General features: G+C 58.8%; 1 protein-coding gene across 5 annotated transcripts; it reads left to right on the top strand.

The window, feature by feature from the left end:
* Window positions 1-774: 774 nt before the first annotated feature.
* HID1 (HID1 domain containing) lies at window positions 775-18,349 on the top strand. Of its 5 annotated transcripts, XM_032456873.1 has the most exons (20): window positions 820-965; window positions 5,569-5,664; window positions 5,966-6,115; window positions 6,689-6,859; window positions 7,384-7,500; window positions 8,081-8,187; window positions 8,431-8,547; window positions 10,297-10,519; window positions 10,728-10,784; window positions 11,645-11,785; window positions 11,909-11,999; window positions 12,203-12,354; window positions 12,460-12,538; window positions 13,903-14,067; window positions 15,021-15,308; window positions 15,468-15,574; window positions 16,099-16,179; window positions 16,788-16,879; window positions 17,007-17,165; window positions 17,421-18,348. In XM_032456873.1, exons 2-20 carry the CDS (start codon window positions 5,662-5,664, stop codon window positions 17,482-17,484), a joined length of 2,364 nt encoding a protein of 787 aa, XP_032312764.1. In that variant the 5' UTR covers window positions 820-965; window positions 5,569-5,661; the 3' UTR covers window positions 17,485-18,348. The 5 variants fall into 5 exon arrangements, with proteins under 5 accessions (XP_032312760.1, XP_032312761.1, XP_032312763.1 ...); XM_032456869.1 differs by lacking the exon at window positions 5,569-5,664 and having other exon boundaries at window positions 775-965; XM_032456870.1 differs by lacking the exon at window positions 5,569-5,664 and having other exon boundaries at window positions 775-965; window positions 7,387-7,500.
* The last annotated feature ends 496 nt before the right edge of the window (window positions 18,350-18,845 follow it).

Genomic DNA, 18,845 nt, shown 5'->3' on the forward strand with positions numbered 1-18,845 from the left:
TCAAAGCCTCGCTGGATGAACCATGGCTAATCTGTTCCTTGTTTCTCTCCCTAGTTAATTGCTCTTAAAGGGCAGGCCCTATAACTTAAGCCCCCTCTGCCCCCACCCCTGGCACAGCGTTGGTAAATACCAGTCCCTCAACTTTTTTGTTGAAATGGATGAACCTAAGATTCTCAGGAAAGGCAGGTGGTCAGAAAGGAGTCCTGGACCCAGAGGGACCTCTCACCCTTATCAGGCCCGGAGCTGCTTTCCTGGGGCAGGGGCACTGAGTCAGCTCCTCTCTTCCACGGAACGGAAGGCTGAGCCTGGGGCTTGTAACTAATAACAGCGGGGCTCTCTGGACATGTGGGTTTGCCAGGCCAGAAAAAGGGGAACCAAGAGCGCGGATGGTCAGGGGGGAAAAAGGGAATGGGAGTATAGGAATTGACAAGGAAGAAACTGGAGAGGGTTGGCTGAGAACGTGTGGGCCCCATGATGGCGTGGGGAACCTCTGGTGAGGCTAGGAGTGAGGGTGGGACGGGAAACGGGAGGCTGAAGGGTTTTGGTCCCTGGGTGCTAGGAGGAAATAGAAGAGATCGAGAGGGGATAACGCTCCAACGCAGAAAAAAGGGCGGGGAGGCACCCGGTCCCGCTAAGGACGAGGGGAGTGCGGCGGCAAAGGATCCCAGGGGCAAACTCCCGGCGCCCGGAGTGGGCGGGGCGGGGCGGCAGGTGCAGGAGGCGGAGCCCGACGAGGCGGAGCCAAGAGGGGGCGGGGTCGACGCTGGGCAGGCGGGCGGGGTGCGCAGCTTAGCTCCTGGGAGAGAGAGCAGTGGGGGCCGCGGAGCTGGAGCCAGATACGGAACCGGGGCCTGGGCAGGAGTCAGGGCCAGGGCCAGGCCGGAGCGGACTCCAACGATATGGGGTCGGCCGACTCCAAGCTGAATTTCCGAAAGGCAGTGATCCAGCTCACCACCAAGACACAGGTGCGCCCGGGGCTCCGGCCTCCTCACGCACCTGCCGGGCTGGGGGCTGGGCAGGGCTGGGGGAGCTGCGAGATCTTGGCTCACTGGGAGATGGGGGGGGGACCAGCTGGCCAGACGGGTGACGCTGAGGCCAGGGCCGGAGCGAGACTCCCTGGTCTGTACCCCAGGGCTCCATCCCTTATCCCTAACCCCCCACCCGCTGCCTCCTCTCCTGGGAACATCCCTTTCCCCACAGCTACTGCTGCCACCTTAGGCTGACGTGTGCCTACTCCCCAAGCCGGCGTCGCCGCTGTCCGCTCCGATCTCTGCCCCCCTCCTACGCCCCTCTGGCCTCGCATCTCCAGCATTTCCCCGCCCCCACCCTCCCAAACACCTCCCTGCTCTCCTCCCTACCCCTCGGTGCCCGCGGGTCCCGGACGCACAGACCAGGCTGACTCAACGCAAACAAAGCCGCCGGCGCCCTCCCGGGTCGGGGAAACAGCTGGTGCGCGGCGGCAGCGGCCTCGCTGGGCCCAGGTCGATGCCTATGGCCAGGGAAGGCCCAGGTCTTGATGGGAACACGCAGAGTGGCGGGCAGCACTGCACCCTGGCAAGGGGACCTGTTCGCAGGCCCATGGAGTCCGGGTTCCCAGCGGGGGACCACTGATTCAGGGGGCTCCTCCTCTGAGGCCCAGCAGTGGGATGGTTGTATGTGTGCGTACCTTCTGTTCTCCAGGTAGGGGCTGAGAATGGTCCAGGTTGCCATTGGACTGGGTGCCATGGGGCCTGGGGGTATCTTTCAGCCTAGTCCATGCTTGCACACTCCCTTGAGTCCACAAGTGGCACTGAGGCCACCTCCTTGCCCCCAACACACAGGACCTGGCCCCAGCAAGGCTACTTCCCTGCCCACCGCTCTCTCCTCACTCCTTGAGCGTCCCCAGATACCCTACTCTCAAAAGAGTCAGGACCTGCTGCCATCTGGGACTTGCCTCCTCCCCAACCCCCAGGGCTCTCTCTAGCTCTTGGCAATTATAGGGATTGAGGGGGTCTCTCCCCTCTGGTCCCACACTCTCTCATTCCCACGAGAAAGGTCAGATGCCCAGCAAATGCCCAGGGCCTCTGGAGGGTCCAACCCCAGCTGAGAGGCGTTTGATAGAAACCAGGCCTTGCTTCTTTCCACTTCCCCCATGGCTCCCAGTTTTTTTGAGCACTTGGCTCTCTTGGCATGGGGCTACTAGCTCTGAGGGCGGCAGGTGGGCCAGCCTCTCAACGTGGGGCCACTGGGCGAGGAAGGGAGGGAGGCTCCCGTGTTTACCTACATGGGGAGGGAAACACCTTGTTGGAGGAAAGAGCTTTGGGCTGTAGGCTCAGTAGCCAGGGTCCTTTGCTGGGCCAGCAGGACTAGCTCAGCCAGGTCCCAAAGGATCTGGGAGGGTGTACTAGATTCCTGCGTGCTCTGGCCCCCTCCCCAAAATCCATCTTTCCCTGGCTGTGGCCCTGTGACAGAGCTGCCTGTGATGGTGCTGTCCCATTTCCCAGCTGAGGACTGAATTGGCTTGGGACAGCCTGAGTCTCCCTTTGAAGAGCACTAGTGCCCTGCAGATGGGAGGGGGCCTGGGCTGCCAGAGGGAGAGACCTCAGGGGCAGAAGCCACTGGCCCTGTGTAGTGACCTGGCTCGGGCAGCTCAGGACTGAGGACCAGATCTCAGATGGTTGTTCCAGTCTTTGCCACTCGGTGTCCTCAAGGAGATTCAGGCCAGTTGTCCACAGGGTGTCCTCCCCTTCCAGGCCCTCAGAGGCTGTGCTGTGAAAGCAGATTTTTGCTCTGGGCCACAGACAAACCGACCCAGCACCTTTTCCCGTGGTCCAGGCCTGAGCTGCCTCTGCTTGGCCTTCCCAGCCTTCCTGTGCTGCATCCTGTTTTCTTCCTGCCTTGGGCCAGGCCCGACCCTGGTCCTGAGGGCCGGCAGCTTTGGCTATGTTTCCTGAGCCTTTCCCGGTGTAGGTGGGGCCCTGAAGGGAGGCAAATTCCTGGACCTGGGACCCTCTCCTAGATCCTGCCTGTTTGGAGATTCTCTACTGTAGGGCAGATGAGACCTGGTGGCTCCACGTTTACATGTGTGCACGTATATGTGCATGTGAACGCCGTGGTGACACAGTCCTCTGGCATGGGTCACCCTTAGCAGGCCAGAGCACTGCTGGTCCTTCCCTTCTCCCCCTAGAGAGTTTCAAAAGATGTAGCTGGTCCCCCAGGCTGGTGGGGAGGTCTGGCCTGAGCAGGTCCTGGCAAAGCAAGGATAAGAATATCTGGTTTCCCATAAAGGTAGCTCAGTCCCTGTGCCCCTGGCAGCATGGGCCTGCCTGTTTCTAGCAAATATACTCTTTTCAGAGAAAGGGGTTTGGATTTTAGAAGCCTCTTTGCGTTGGGTGGAGCCCAGCTCAGGTAACTGAGGCCAGAGCTAAGCCATGTCCCTCCCTCAGAAGCTCCAGTGACCCTGGCCAATACCTGTAGCATCAGGCTCACTGGTATAGTCAGGTGATGGTTGCAAATTGAAGTTTCTGAGCCACAGAGGATGAACTATAAGAGGAAGCCCAAGCTGGGGCTGGGGGAGGTGAAAGTCACCACCCCTGAAGTTCAAGCCCAGTTCCCGTAGCTGGGACTTTGCTCTGCTTTGGGGCTGGGCTACCCTGGGGCCTCCCAAGTTCCCTTCTAAGTCTCTCTCCTTATTTTGAATTCAGTCCTCTGGTGATACTTGTCTGATGAACTAGATCAGAGGTCAAGTCCACTTGGTGTTCAGCTGAGTTTCTGCCCCTTTAAGGGGGTAGTGGTTACCTGGGAGGTGGGGAAAGTGGCTCCCCAAAGATGTTCCCAGACGGTGAGGGGCTCTGCATGTTGTCTGGGATGTCCTTCCCACTCCCACCCTGGCCACCTTGGCCACTGGGGGGTGCTTCCCCTGAGTGAATGTCAGTAGGCTGTCCTGGCAGAGCACCAGGAGGGCCAGCAAGCCCCAGCCCCAGGGCCCCTCCTTCGGCCTTTGTTCCTCTCCCCAAGCTAACTTGCTCTACCAGTTCGGGGACTGAGCAGGTCCTGGTGCCAGGCCTGCCCTGAAGGCCATGGCCACATGCTGCCCTGTGCCTTGGAGGACAGCATGGTTTGGGGGGTGGGGACAGCTGGACCTTGGTGGGGCTTGTGCCCAGCCTAGAGTAGGCTGGTAGTAGCCTAGTAGTCTGCTCAGTGACTTGGCTGAAGGGATCTCTAGGACTAATTACAGCCTTCAGTTGAACAAATATTGGCTGAGCATCTGCCATATGCCTTCAGCGCACGGTCAGGGAAAAGGGGCTGGTGGTGATGGGGCCTCCAGGCAGGTGCTCCCAGACCTGTGGAGTCAGGGACTGTAATAAGGAACTGAGGGGTAGGAAGCAGGTTTCCAAGGTGAGGGCGGGCCCATCAGTCTGGAGCTCTGGGAGACTTCTTATAAGAAGTGGCTTCAGAGGGGAGGGTATAGCTCAGTTGTAGAGTGCATGCTTAGCCCAAAATTGTGATGGCTGTATAGTTAGTTTTATAGCTTGTCTTTTTTGGCATAACATTGTACCGTGAGCATTTCCCATTCATTAATAGTCTTTGAAGATGGGATGCCAACGGCTGCATAACATTCCATTGTTTGAATGCGCCTTAACTTTTTTGTTTGTTTGTTTCTCGAAGTTTTTGTTTTAATTGACACACAGCAAAGAAACACATTTTTGATCACTTTTGGTACAAATGCATACACACACAACTGAAATTCCAACAAAAGTGTCAGAGAACCATACTCAGCCTTAGTATCATGCAACCTAATTTTTTTTTGTTATTTACTATTCTATGTTAAATGTGCCTTAACTTTGAAGCATCCCCTGATTGTGGGTTATTTAGGTTGATTCCAACTTTTTCACTGTTACCAACAGTAACACTTTAGTAAACCTCCTCACATGCGCACTCCTCTGATCGTGTCCTTCGGGAGGTTTCCAGAAGTGGAGCTCGTGATTCAAATCAGTTGCCTACATGACTTATAAGGCCTAAGTGTGTTGAAGGCGTATTGCCTCAATAGGACCGGTGGGACTTTGAAATGTGTTAGAAGGGAAGAGGGGACAGTCTGAGCAAAGGGTAAGAGAAAATGCCACAGGGTTGTTTTGTAGGGAAAGTAAAGACAGGTGTGTGTCCGCGTGGGTACATGTGTCTGTGTGTGCACGCATGTGTGCCTGCCTGTAGATGTGTTTAGGTGTGATCTTGGCTGACTATCTGGCCGAGGTCTGGACTCTGCAGGCAGTGGGGAGCCCTGAAGGTCTTTGTTGAGGGAGCAAGGCCTTTGGTGCTGTGCTTTGAATGTGGGTTGGGGGCAGTGTGGAGGCAGAATTGAGATGAAAAATTTGGAGGTGGGGCCCTGGCAAGATTGGCCTGAACTGTGGCACCTGTGGTGGGCAGGTGGCGGGCACTTAAAGGAGTAGGTGTGGTCAGAGAGCTGTGGGGCTGCTGACTCTAGACCTGGCATCTATCTGTTGGGCGTGCCGGGAGAGGGTGGAGGCTGGAGCTGAGGCGGGCAGCCTGGCTGGATGGAAATGAGCACATGTCCCCTTGTCTTCTTCCTAGGGGAGGGGCGCAGCCTGGCTCTGGTCCCTGGGCTCTTGACTTAGCAGTATGGCCTAGGGAGGCCCCCAGGTGGGGAGGCCCTGCCAGAGGGGAATGGTGAGTTATCTGGGATCACCCAGTCCCTCAGGGACTGGGTTGGGCTTTGGCTACTGAGCTCAGTGCCCATCTGACCCCTGACCATCTGACCATCTGTGCCAAGTGTCCCCACCCTGCCTATGCTGGCCAGGGCTCCTGGTGGCTGAAGGATGTCCCGCACGTGGGAAGGCCCCTGGGCACCAGCAGGGATGGAGTAGGGGCTGTTGCTTCCCTCTTGAGGGCTCCCTTGGCCACATGTTGGGCAAATGGTGGGCCTGCTGGCAAGGGATTGTGCAACTCTGGTCGCTGGGTCCTCCCACAGCCTGTGGAAGCCACTGATGACGCCTTTTGGGACCAGTTCTGGGCGGACACGGCCACCTCGGTGCAGGATGTCTTTGCACTGGTGCCAGCGGCGGAGATCCGGGCAGTGCGAGAGGAGTCACCCTCCAACCTGGCCACTCTGTGCTACAAGGTGAGGGGTGCCTGGGCCCTCACTGCCACTTCCATCTGAGCCATTTCCCACCCTCCGAGGGAGGCTGAAGCTGGCCCAGCCCTGTGGTCCAAGAGAGCAGTCACCTAGGACATCCCTCACCCAGGTCTGTGTGGTCCCAAGGCTTCAGCCAGTTCTCCTCCTGGCTGGGCTTGGGGTGGAGGTGATGGTGGCAGTGCCACCTGTGAAGGCCACCTGCAGGCCAGGCACTGTCCACAGGTCAGCTCATTTAGCTCATCTTGTGCAGTTGCTTCTGTCAGTGTTGCCATTTTACAGATGAGAAAACTGAGGCCCAGATGGGTGGTCACTTAGCAAGGTCTCAGCCACTGAGTGGCATGCTGAGCTCTTGCTCCCAGAATGCTCCGGGCTCCTCCCTGGCCTGTATCTCATCTGCTGGGGCTGGCTGACCATCTGGTGAGGCGGACCTGCAGGGTGGGGCCTCCACCTGTGACCCCACTGCCTCTCCTCCCTGAAGCCTGGGGTGCCCAGCCTGACCCCAGAGTGCCGGGGCCCCACTCCCCACCCTGCCAACTTGCCTCTCTGCCCATCTCACAGGCTGTGGAGAAGCTGGTGCAGGGAGCAGAGAGCGGCTGCCACTCGGAGAAGGAGAGGCAAATTGTCCTGAACTGCAGCCGGCTTCTGACCCGCGTGCTGCCCTACATCTTTGAGGACCCTGACTGGAGGGGCTTCTTCTGGTCCACAGTGCCCGGGGCAGGGCGAGGAGGGGTCTGTGGGTCTGGCCGGGCTGGGTGGGAGGTGGAATTGTGGTGATGGGGAGGAAGCCTTCAGAGCCTGCCACATTCCTCCAAACCTCTTCCGGGCTTTGGGAAGGGCAGGGGCGATGGGGGGTGGGGTCAACTCTTCCTCCATGAGCCCTGGATCTCTCTCCCACAGGGGTCTCTGCCTTCACAGCTGGGCACCCTCACTCCCCTGCCTGCTCCAGCCCCTCCCTGAATTTAGGTCCAGGCAACCGGAGGGAGGGAGGAGGTGATTCTCAGAAGAGTTTAGGGGGCTTGCCTGGCCCCTCCCTGTCGGTGGGAAGATTTCCTCACCGCTTCCAGCCTCGCTCCCTTGGGAGGTCTGGGGTGATTGGGAGTCTGCTTGCTGTTCCTTCTCCCACCTCTTCCTCCATTCCTCTGCCCATGGGTGCCTGCCTGGGCCCAGACCCTGTCCTCCCTGACCCCCAAGTCCTGGGCCACCTCCGCTTGGCTGGCTACCACTGAGGTGGCCCCGGGCTGCCCTGTCCCAAGCAGGGAGAGGACGATGATGAGAATGCCCGGCCCCTGGCTGAGTCCTTGCTCCTGGCCATCGCCGACCTGCTCTTCTGCCCAGATTTCACCGTCCAGAGCCACCGGAGGAGCACTGTGGTGAGAGCCTCCCACCCCCAACCCCTGGCTGGGAGGGCTTTGGTCCTGGGTAAGGACCGGTTGAAGTGCCCTTGGGTAGGGTGCCGTGGGGCAGGGCTGCTCTGGGAGGGCTGGACTGCCTGGCACGCCTGGTCCCAGGGAGGAGGTGGTGGCTGGCACAGCTGGAGGGGAGCCAGCTGGTTCAGGGCCCGGCCCCCTGCATCCGGGAGGCTGGGCACAAGTGCCCATTGTCTTGGTGGGTTGGGGTGTGGGGCTTGGACACTGGAAGCCTGGCCCTGTCACTTCCTGTGGCCCATGGACTGCACCTTGAGTGTTCTCTGTCCCCCACCCCCACTCACCACCAGGTGCCCCCAGTTCCACCCTGCTCCCTCCCTCTCTCCCTGTCTCAAATGGGATTGAGTCAGTACCAGACTGAAGGAAAATGAGCTTTCAAGAGGTTGAGAACATTCATTTCTTCCCTTGTGCATTAGCACCTGGGGCATTTTGAGGGTCTGTCTTTAGGAGAGTCTTTGCCCCTAAGGATAGTGGGGCACTTAGGTTGGCCATCCCCAGCCTGATCTGTCCCTGACCCTGTCCCCAGGACTCGGCAGAGGACATCCACTCCCTGGACAGCTGTGAATACATCTGGGAGGCTGGTGTGGGCTTCGCTCACTCCCCCCAGCCCAGCTACATCCATGACATGAACCGGTGAGCTTGCTCGGCCCTGAACCCATGATGTAGCTGGACTCTAGGCTGGCCCACCCGCCCCCCACCCCCAGCTCGGAGAAGGAACCATACGTAGGGTCTTCCAAGGAGACCCAAATTCAGCCTCACAGGGATAAAGTGGGGCCATTTCTTTTCATGGACCTGATCTGGGGCTGGGAAGGGTGGGCACACCCTCCTACAGGAGAATTGGGATCCTCAGGTACCGAACCCCTCCCCCCCCCCAAGGATGGAGCTGCTGAAACTACTGGTGACGTGCTTCTCTGAGGCCATGTACCTGCCCCCAGCTCCGGACAGTGGCAACACCAACCCGTGGGTGCAGTTTTTTTGTTCCGCGGAGAACAGGTGAGGGTCCCCTGGCCTTTCTTTCCATTCTCCTGGCTACTGGTTTCAGGCAGCCCAGGGCTGAGGCCGATCGCGAGTCTTGTCTTATTTGAGAGGACATGCTGCCCTCTGGTGGTGATGATCTGTAACAACAGCCGCACCTTAAGCCGAGCTGTCCAATGTCCCATTGGGGAGCCCTGGGTGGCCAGTGCTTGGGTCTAGAGCCACGCTGTACAGTAGAAATATAATGTGAACCCTATATGCAATTTTACATTTCCAGTAGCAGCACTAAAAGCGTGAAAAAATAAACAGGTGAAGTTAATTTTAATAATGTATTTCATTTAACCTAATGTATCTGAAATATTAGCATATAATATGTTATCAATATATAAAGTTGTTGAAATGTCTTATATTTCCTTTTCACACTGAGTTTTCAAAGTTGGTGTGTAGTTTACACTTACAGCACATCCCACTTCCAACCAGCCACATTTTTAAGCTCTCAATAGCTCTATGTGGCTTGTATTGGGCTGTGCAGTTTAAACAGCAGATGGGGAGGGGGCGTAATGAATACCCTGAAGGGTGGGGAAGCCCGGCCACATGGAGGTGCTCATGGGCTTGGGGGGGACATATGACTACATGGAGGTGTCACATGAGGGACTGAGTATTTGCAGCTCCAGCTGTGCCCAGGGCTGTACTGGCAGCTGAGGGGTTAGTACCCCTAAGTGTCATGGTTCATCCTCTTACTTCCAGACTCTGATTGCCACATGGCAGACCTCATCCTTCAGGTTTTGCTGGCCTCTCATCCAACCTTCCCTGTCCCCTCCTCCCCAAGTGGAGAGAACCCAGAAGTTTCCCTCCACCAGCCACAGACAAAAGTGGGCCAGGGTTTTCTTTCTCAGCAGCCTTATCAGGCAAACGGCCACCTTTGCCACTTGATTAACCTCCCTGAGTCTCAGTTTCTTCATCTATAAGATGAGGAGCTTGACCCTTGACATCTTACAAATCTCTGAGTGGAGTCCTTCTGGGGCCTGGGGCCTGGGTGATGGGGTGCCTGCTCTGCTTCCTGAGGGGAAGGCTCCCTTCCCTGTGGGCCCCCAACCATTCTCGGAAGCCCCGAGGGAGGGTACCTGCTCCTTAAAAACCTCAGGGGTATGTCATTTATACATTTGCCCAAGCCCATAGATTATACAGCATCAAGACTGAACCCCGACATAAACTGGACTTTGGGGGATATGATGCGTTGATGTCGGCTCATCAGTTGTAACAGAGGTCCCACTCTGGTGGGAGAATGTGATAGTGGGGGACGCTCTGCATGTGCGGGGGCAGGGGGTATGTGGGAAATCTCGGTACCTTCCTCTCAGTTTTACTGTGAACCCAAAACTCCTCTCAAAAATGAAGTATATTTTAAAAAGTAATTTAAAAATGGACTTTAACTTCACCCTGAGGGCGAAAATCTAAGGGGTGTGGACGTGGTATCTTATAAAGAGCCCTTCATGACTGGCCATCTTGCTCTTGGTAATAAATTCCTTCTGGACTCAGCCCAGGGGATCCCAGCCCAGGGCGAGGATGAGGAGGGGGTCTCACTTACTCAGGAAAGGACGAGCTCCTGGTTTGGCTCCCTGGCCCCCAGACCAGGGCCTGGCACTGAAACACTTGTGGAGTAAGGGGGCCGCTTGGCTGACCCTCCCACTTGGCCGTGGCCGGGGATGCATGGAGAGCTGGGCCCGGTGGTGGCATCTCTGCAGCCCCGCCCCTCCTCTCCTGCCGCAGACACGCCCTGCCCCTCTTCACCTCCCTCCTCAACACCGTGTGTGCCTATGACCCTGTGGGCTACGGGATCCCCTACAACCACCTGATCTTCTCTGACTACCGGGAGCCCCTGGTGGAGGAAGCTGCCCAAGTGCTCATTGTCACCTTGGACCATGACAGCGCCACCAGCACCAGCCCCACCGTGGACGGCACCACCACAGGCACCGCCATGGATGATGCCGACGTAAGGACGGGAGAGGGAGGGCGCTGGCCCTTCCAGGCAGTGGGTGGGTCACACCCCGTCTAGCAGAGCAGGGCAAGGGGTACCCAGTGGGGACTTCGTGGTGAGTCTGGAGGTATCTGGGGTCAGAGGGGCACTGCTGTTGCTGCCTAGGCCTAAGGTAGAGGCGGGGGGTAGGGGCACCTTCTCACCCAGGCTTTACCCTCCGCAGCCTCCAGGGCCTGAGAACCTGTTTGTGAACTACCTGTCCCGCATCCATCGCGAGGAGGTGAGTGGAACAGTGCTCTTGCTCCCGTGAGTTCTCGATGCCCACTCCCTCCTCCAAGGGCTATAGCCTGGCAGGGCATGAGGGGATGCAGATGATATCGGGTTAGGGAGAGTGTTGACCCCTGCATGAAGGAACCATGGTCTTTGTGGACTCGGGCCACCCCAGGTGAAGCAGTGAAGGGCAGGACTGAGAGAGTCTTGAGACACAGAAAAGAACTGATGGCTTCACACTGGGTGAGGGTTCCCAGGAAGGCTTCCAGGAGGAGGCGGCTCTGATGTCAAGTTTGGTAGGGGAATGACAGTGGACTTAAAGGCCAGGCAGACCTGAGTACATGTGTCTTGTGACCTTGGGGGAGGTTTTTGTGCTCCCAGAGCCCTAATCTCTGCAGCTGTAATATGCGGACAGTAACTGCTCCCTTGCCTTGTTGTGAGGGCTGATTGAGAGCACAACAGTAGGTGCTCAGTGGATGACAGCTCCTTAAGAATAGAATGTTCCTCCTGTGTGACAAGTTGATGGGGGGGTGGGAGGATGGTACCTGTTAACAAGGGGTCCAGGTGGGCGGGGTCCCTGTTCAGGGTGTGTGTATATGCGAAGGGGTCACTAGGAGCAGCCTTGCTAGAGAGACAGGGAAGCTTGTGGTCTGGTGGAGAGGTAGGGGGCTCTCTAGACCTGCCCTGGGCCCAGCCTCTGAAGGGCCTGCCCCAGGACAGCTTTTGATGACATTGGAATCTGGGCCCCTCCAGCTCTAGTGGTGGGATCAGGCCTGGGGGGAGAGGAGGCATCTGCTGGGGGGGGGCCTGGCCCAGGAAGCTGGAACTGGAGGGAGTGGACTGGACAGGCCCTTGCCCTCCCCACCCCAGGACTTCCAGTTCATCCTCAAGGGCATAGCCCGGCTGCTCTCCAACCCCCTGGTCCAGACCTACCTGCCCAACTCCACCAAGAAGATCCAGTTCCACCAGGAGTTGCTGGTCCTCTTCTGGAAGCTCTGTGACTTCAACAAGGTGGGCCCGCCTCAGGGACCCAGGCTGGAGGGCAGCATCTGGCAGACTCCCTGAAGGGGGAGAGGGTAGGGCAGAGCTGCCCCTCCCTCTGACCCTGCCCACCCATCTTTCCTGCCTCCCCAGAAATTCCTCTTCTTTGTGCTGAAGAGCAGTGATGTGCTGGACATCCTGGTCCCCATCCTCTACTTCCTCAATGATGCCCGAGCAGATCAGTGTAAGGCTGTCGTGGGCTTAGAATCCCTGGGGGGTTCCTGGCAGAGGGGCAGTTTTCACCAGTCTGTCCTGCCTCCCAGCAGCTCAGGCCTGGTGCCCTGACCTCCCAGGAAGGGCTTCTCCCATTAGATGGGTCCCTGCCCTGGGCTCCCTTCCTCCCCTCCCCACCCAGAATGGTGACCCCTCCCATGCCATGTGCCGCAGCTCGGGTGGGCCTGATGCACATTGGCGTCTTCATCCTGCTGCTTCTGAGTGGGGAGCGGAACTTCGGGGTGCGGCTCAACAAGCCCTACTCAGTGCGTGTGCCCATGGACATCCCCGTCTTCACGGGTACCCACGCCGACCTGCTCATTGTGGTGAGGGGCCTCCTACCGGGACCTGAGGGTGTGGGGGTGACATCCCCTTGGCTGAGTCTGGAAGCGGCAGGGACCCCATGGCTGCCACTCTGCTTCCCCGAACAGGTATTCCATAAGATCATCACCAGCGGGCACCAGCGGCTGCAGCCCCTCTTCGATTGTTTGCTCACCATCGTCGTAAATGGTAGGGAGGCCCAGAGCCCGCCTTCTCCGTGCTCACCACCAGGGGGCGCCAGGCCCCAGGCTGACCTGCCGCCCACTCCTTGATTCAAACCTGCCGGGTCCAGTAGGAATATAGGGGCAGCCATGGGTGTACTGGTCAATTTTCTAGTAGCCACATTTACAAAACAGAAAGAAAGGAAGCAAAGAAATAGGTGACAATAATTTTATTGTATATTTCACGTAACCCATTATATCCAAAATACCAGCATCTCAGCATGTAACGAATACACAAAATTATTGAGATATTTTATATTCCCTTTTTGAATCCAGTCTTCAGAATCTTCCGTGTGTTTCACACATGCAGCACATATCTGTCAGGACTATGTTTCAAGCACTTAATGGCCACATGTGGCCCATGGCAGTGGTACTGGACTGGCAGGTTTGGATGAGAGCCGTGCCCATCAGCAGGGGCTACAGACAGCTGGCTCAGAGGGGAAGGGGCTCAGGCTGGTTGGGGTGCTGGACCCAGCAAGGTGGGGGCCCTGGGCTGGGGCAGGATGACTTCAGCGTGGCTGTCTTTTGGAGAGGACGGTCCTGAGTGGTAGGGGCTGCCTTCTCTGTGGTCTGCTTTAGACTCCAGGGTGGGTGGGACAGTGTGGGGCCTTTGGACTGGTAGCTGCATTGTTGGACTGTGAGTCCTAGGGCTATATCCTCGCCTTCCATCACTGGCTCCTTCCCGCAAATCTTAACAGCACCAGCTAAATGCAGCCGGCTCTGAGAATGCATTTATGAAAAAGATGGCCACCAAGCCTGCCCCATCCTGGGGAGGGAGAAAGATACTACACCAGGAAGCCCACAGAGCAATCTGTGACTTCAAGCTGTGTGCAGCCTTTCGTCTCTGACTCCCTCTTCAGAGGCTGTGCAAAAAATCTGTATCTAATTATACATAGAATATCAGCTTGGTATTCTAGAGAATAAAGATCCTTAGTTTGTATCCTTGCCCAGTCATTTTTTAACTGGGGAACTTTGGGCAAGTTTATGAACCACTCTGAGCCTCAGTTTCTTCATCTGTAAAATGGGGATGGTCTCGTCTGTGTCCACCTCCTTCTCAGGTGCGGGGAGGAGTTGGGGAGACGGCCTGTGTGAATGGCTTTGGAAACAGTATGGCTGTCCACACAGGGGAGGGGCCAGGGACGGGCCCTGGGGCTCTGCAGAAGGCATGGCCAGTGTGACCTTGGCCTCTGGGGCTTGGTCTTCCTGACTTTCCAGGGGAATTCACAGGCAGGGGGCAGGGAAGTTTTGGGAGCAGGAGCATGTCGTCTGGCCCAGGCCCATGCAGGGTTGGCTGGTGGGGGCCCCAGGAGTGAGCCAACCCCTCCTCTGCAGTGTCCCCCTACCTCAAGAGCCTGTCCATGGTGGCCGCCAACAAGCTGCTACACCTGCTGGAGGCCTTCTCCACCACCTGGTTCCTCTTCTCTGCTGCCCAGAACCACCACCTCGTCTTCTTCCTTCTGGAGGTCTTCAACAACATCATCCAGTACCAGTTTGATGGTGAGGCACCGGCCCAAGCCCTCGGTCTGGCCTTCGGGGGCAGAACTAGGGTTGGCAGTGGGCAAGGACACCTTCCCATTGAATGAAGACACAGCCCTCCACCCACTGGTTCATTTATCCAATGTGCATTTATCGAGCACCTGCTGTGTACCTAGCCTTGTGCCAGGTGCACAGCATACAATGGGGAGCAAAGCAGAGTGCTCCCTGCCCCGTGGAGCTATAGCTGGGGAGGGAGGCACGGAGGGAGACTCGAAACAGTTATCCCCCAAAAGCACTTAGCACGGTGCCTGGTGACTTAAATATCAGCAGTTACTGTTACTGCTTGCAGAATAAGCGGCACCTGCACTGATCCAGGAGGGACGCGTGAGGGTTGGAGTAGGGTAGAAAAACGTGGGGGGTGGCAAATACATGCACAGGCCCTGGGGTGAGATGTTGAAGTGGAAACAGAACAGGGTCATGAGAGGCAGGGACCAGTGTGGTGGGCGGGGCATTGAAGGTTAGGAAGTCATCTGTATCCCACCCTCAGACCCCTGACCCCGGAGCCAAGGGCATTCAGCGTGGGCCATGGAGCACAGGCACACAGCATGTTGTCCTTCTTCCCGGTGACCTGGCTCGGGGGCCTGTCCCACGGCTGCCTTGGTGGGACGCTGACATGCTGGGCCCACCCACTTTGCCAGGTGTTACCCTTTAGCGCTGGGTTGTGAGAAGGAAGTCCAGAAGGTACCAGGGAGCGGCCAAGCTCAGCCTAGCTTTTTTCCCAAAAGGTAGCATCTTGGTGTAGCCTCAGCCCGCACACACCTTCTGGTGCCAGCTCTGCCCCTGGGCTCCCTCTCTTCTGTGCCCTGTGCTGTCACCTCCTCCTGTCCTCCAGGCTCCCCCTCCCAGGAAGCCTGCCCAGGTGGAGGGCAGCCGTGAGGGACCTCCCTGAGACAAGGCACACTCCCTCCCCGCAGGCAACTCCAACCTGGTCTACGCCATCATCCGAAAGCGCAGCGTCTTCCACCAGCTGGCCAACCTGCCCACCGACCTGCCGGCAATCCACAAGGCGCTGCAGCGGCGCCGACGGGCGCCTGAGCCCTTGTCCCGCACTGGCTCCCAGGAGGGCGCCTCCATGGAGGGCTCCCGCCCAGCTGCCCCCGCCGAGCCAGGCACCCTCAAGACCAGCCTGGTGGCCACCCCAGGTCTGGCGCCGGCGGGTGGCGGTGGGGGGTGTGGATACCAGCAACAAGTGTGGGGCGAAGGTACTGGGGGGCCCAGGACGGGTAGCTGGGTGTGGGGAGTCAGGCACAGCATCTCTAAAGCGAGTAGAAGCTGGAGACTGGAGGGGCCAGGCCCAGGGCTGAGGCTTTCTAGGCGGGGCGCTGGGGCAGGTGTCCTCAGCCCCACCTGCCCACCCCCAGGCATTGACAAGCTGACGGAGAAGTCCCAGGTATCAGAGGATGGCACCTTGCGGTCCCTGGAGTCTGCGCCCCAGCAGAACTCAGCAGAGGGCAGCCCAGCCGCGGAGGTGGGCGACAGGGACTCCTGGAGTGGGCGAGGCTGGGCGTTCCTTTCTCCCTGGCCTCCGAGGTGTGGGACAGGCCAGGGCACTCTGGGGTCACCTGCAGCGGAGGGGCAGGCATGCAGCGCCCAGGGCATCAGGGTTGGCACTGCTGACTCTCTTGGCGGGGGGTGCTGTCACAGACCCCTCCCTTGTTTATTAGTCACGGGCTCAAGCCCTTGGCCTTCACAGCCTCATCCATCAGCCTTATCTGAGGCTGGGCTGGCCTTTACCCGGCGGCCCAGTCAGCCTCTGGTCCTAAACCTGTCACTGAGCTGGGCTGGGACGGGCAGGGCCTGGGGCCCAGGGCAAAGGGTGCTGGGCTGGGCCATCCCTCCTTTGGGAGGGAGCCCCCCTCCCCCTAACGTGGGCCAGTGCAGAGCCCTCATTCACCTCCAGTTCGAGACTGTGGGAGGAGCTGCTTCTGCCCCCTACCCCCACCCTGTACCCACTCCCACCACCCCTCAGTCTCATTCCTTCTCGGGAACCAGGAGCCCAGCCAGGTGTGGCGGGAGCAGCGGCGACTGTCCAACGCATCAGCCAGTGGGCAGTGGAACCCGACGTCGGAGTGGGTGAGGGTGGGGCAGACAGCACCAGGGTGGGGCTGGGGGTGGGGCAGGGGCTCCGGGCCCTGGGAACAGCTCAGTAAAGACTTGGTTGGGAATGGATTCGAATCCAAGCACTGGCCTGGGGGCCAGGTTCAGGGTCAGTCCTTCTGTCTCGTGACCTCGTCGTCTTTGGCTTCATTGCTTCCTCTGTCTACACTGTCCCCAAGTTTGTTCCCCAGCAGGGTTAAGCTTCAGCTGTTCACAGCACTAACTTTCTTAACAAATCACCCTTGCCAGTGTCCTTCCCCAAATCACTCGTCCACTCCCTTATGTGTTTCCTGAGGTTACCAGTAATTAATTGCATTTGCATGGGGGTGATAGATGTCTGCCTCATCACACCATTGTGAGGGTCAAAGGGGACACTTCTGGCACATAGTACGTGCTCAGTGAGAGGCCACAGCTCTTGCCAGAAATAGCAGTCACTGTTCATGGGCGCTGCCTGGGGCCAGGCCCTTGCTGCTGTGAGCCGGGATGCTTCTTGGGGAGCCCATGGTTCCAGGTCAGGGATCAGGCCCATGCCATAGCCTCCGGGGGCTGCTTTGCCCACCCAGGAACCCTGGTCCCTCCCCCAGGTCCTCTCCTGGAAGTCAAAGCTGCCGCTGCAAACCATCATGAGGCTGCTCCAGGTGCTGGTTCCTCAGGTGGAGAAGATCTGCATTGACAAGTGAGGATGGGGTGGGGCGGGCAGGTGGGCCCAGGATGGGGGGCATATGGCCAGGAGCATGGGCCTTGGAGGTCCAGGGTGAGCCCCATGCTCCCCTTGACCTTCGGGACCCCCTTCTCCCTGGCAGGGGCCTGACGGATGAGTCCGAGATCCTGCGGTTCCTGCAGCACGGCACCCTGGTGGGGCTGTTGCCCGTGCCCCACCCCATCCTCATCCGCAAGTACCAGGCCAACTCGGGAACGGCCATGTGGTTCCGCACCTACATGTGGGGCGTCATCTATCTGAGGTGGGCCCCCCGGGGTGGGGCAGTTTCCAGCCTGGGTGGGGCTGGTGTCCCCCAAGGGTCTGTCCAGCCGGGCTGTGCGCTACTCTGCTAGTGGGGTTAATGTCAAGACAGTCAAACAGGGTGGTCTTGTCTGGGTGAGGCTGGGCGCCCACTGCCCAGGGTGGGACATCAGAGTAGAAGGACCACAGCCTGGCGCCTCCCCAGTCTCCCCTGCAAGCCTCCCAGCACCTGAGTGACAGGCCACTCCCTCTGCAGGAATGTGGACCCACCTGTCTGGTACGACACGGATGTGAAGCTATTTGAGATCCAGCGGGTGTGAAGATGGAAGCCGACAAGGGGCAGGGACTGGGGAGGGCGGGGACCCTGATCCCCCAGTGTTCTCCCCATGTTTTCCCCCACTCCTTGTTCTCAGCTTTAAATGACTATGATCAGGGCTGCGGGCGTGAGTGGTCGAGTCCTGGGTGGCAGGCCCCAGAGGCCCCTCGTGGCTGGGGTGGTGAGGACCACCCCTGCCCCTCACCTCCATGCTGGACTCGGAGGAAACTTCTGTCTCTGGGGCTGCAGGCCCTGGCCAGAGCCCCCACCTCACTCTGGCTCCCCTTCAAGAGCCGTTTCTGTGCTGACCCTCAGTGCCCGCTCGGCTCCTGAGCTGCGCACCCCTGGAGGCCACCAGGTCACTGTGCCCTAATGGGGGGCCCAAGAGGAAGACTTGGGCTGTCCCTTGAGGCACTTGGGCAGGATGAAGGGAGCCTTTCTGTGCCTCCTAACCTGAAACCACCTGGTCCGGGCCCAGCTTGCATCCAGGGCCGTGGGAGGAAGGAAGGTGGCCAGGCTGCTCCTGGAGGAGGCTGGGGGCTGACGGACTACAAAAGTCGGACTAGGGGACCCCTTCATTTTAGGGGTGTGGAGTGGCAGGCTGAGGGTCTCCTGCTATATTCTTTCGGGTCGCCAGGTGTAGCCTGTCTTGCTCTTACATAGCAATGGGTGTGAGGGAATGGGGGTCGGGGAGACTGTTCAGTTCTCCCTGCTCCACCCACTGCCCGATGACTAGGGGGCAGGGGGACCAGGATGCCACCCCTCTGTCCTTCTGGTTCCGGCCTCCAGATCTCCCTCACCCCGCCTGTGCCAGTACAATCATTGCTCTGTACAATCGGCCTCTTTACACAATAAAACCCCCTCTCTATGCCCTGCCTCTTCGTGCTCAGAGGGGAGGGGGTCAGGCTGTAGCTCTGTTTTCAGGGAAGCTGGGGACTCTGCTTCCCAGTGTCTCACCCGAGACGGCCTTCAGCACGTGGCTGGGAACCAGCATTTGTCATTTTCTTGGGTGGGGAAGAGGAGGGTTGGACTCTGTGGGCTGTGGCCACACAGAGAAAGAGCCCACGGAGGAGAGGTGAGGGGCCAGCCTTCCAGCCTCCTGCATGGCCTTCAGGGGCTTCAGCACTGGGGGTCTCTGAGACTGTAGCCCTGGGACTGCCAGCACTGAGCTTCATGGGCCGCAAGCCTGGCCTGCAGGGGCTGGGGCTGTCCTCCCCGGGCCACACCCTGGGCACAGCCCACTGTTTGCTCTGGGCTCAGGGAGATGGATGGTCTGTCAGTGCCTGCCCGCTCCACCCGATGGCTCAGCGAATCCGGCAGGTGGGGGGACTGGGCAGTCAGAGGCTGCAGCCCCTGTGGTGAGCA

Source organism: Camelus ferus, chromosome 16 (assembly GCF_009834535.1).
Source record: "Camelus ferus isolate YT-003-E chromosome 16, BCGSAC_Cfer_1.0, whole genome shotgun sequence".
NCBI lineage: Eukaryota > Metazoa > Chordata > Mammalia > Artiodactyla > Camelidae > Camelus > Camelus ferus.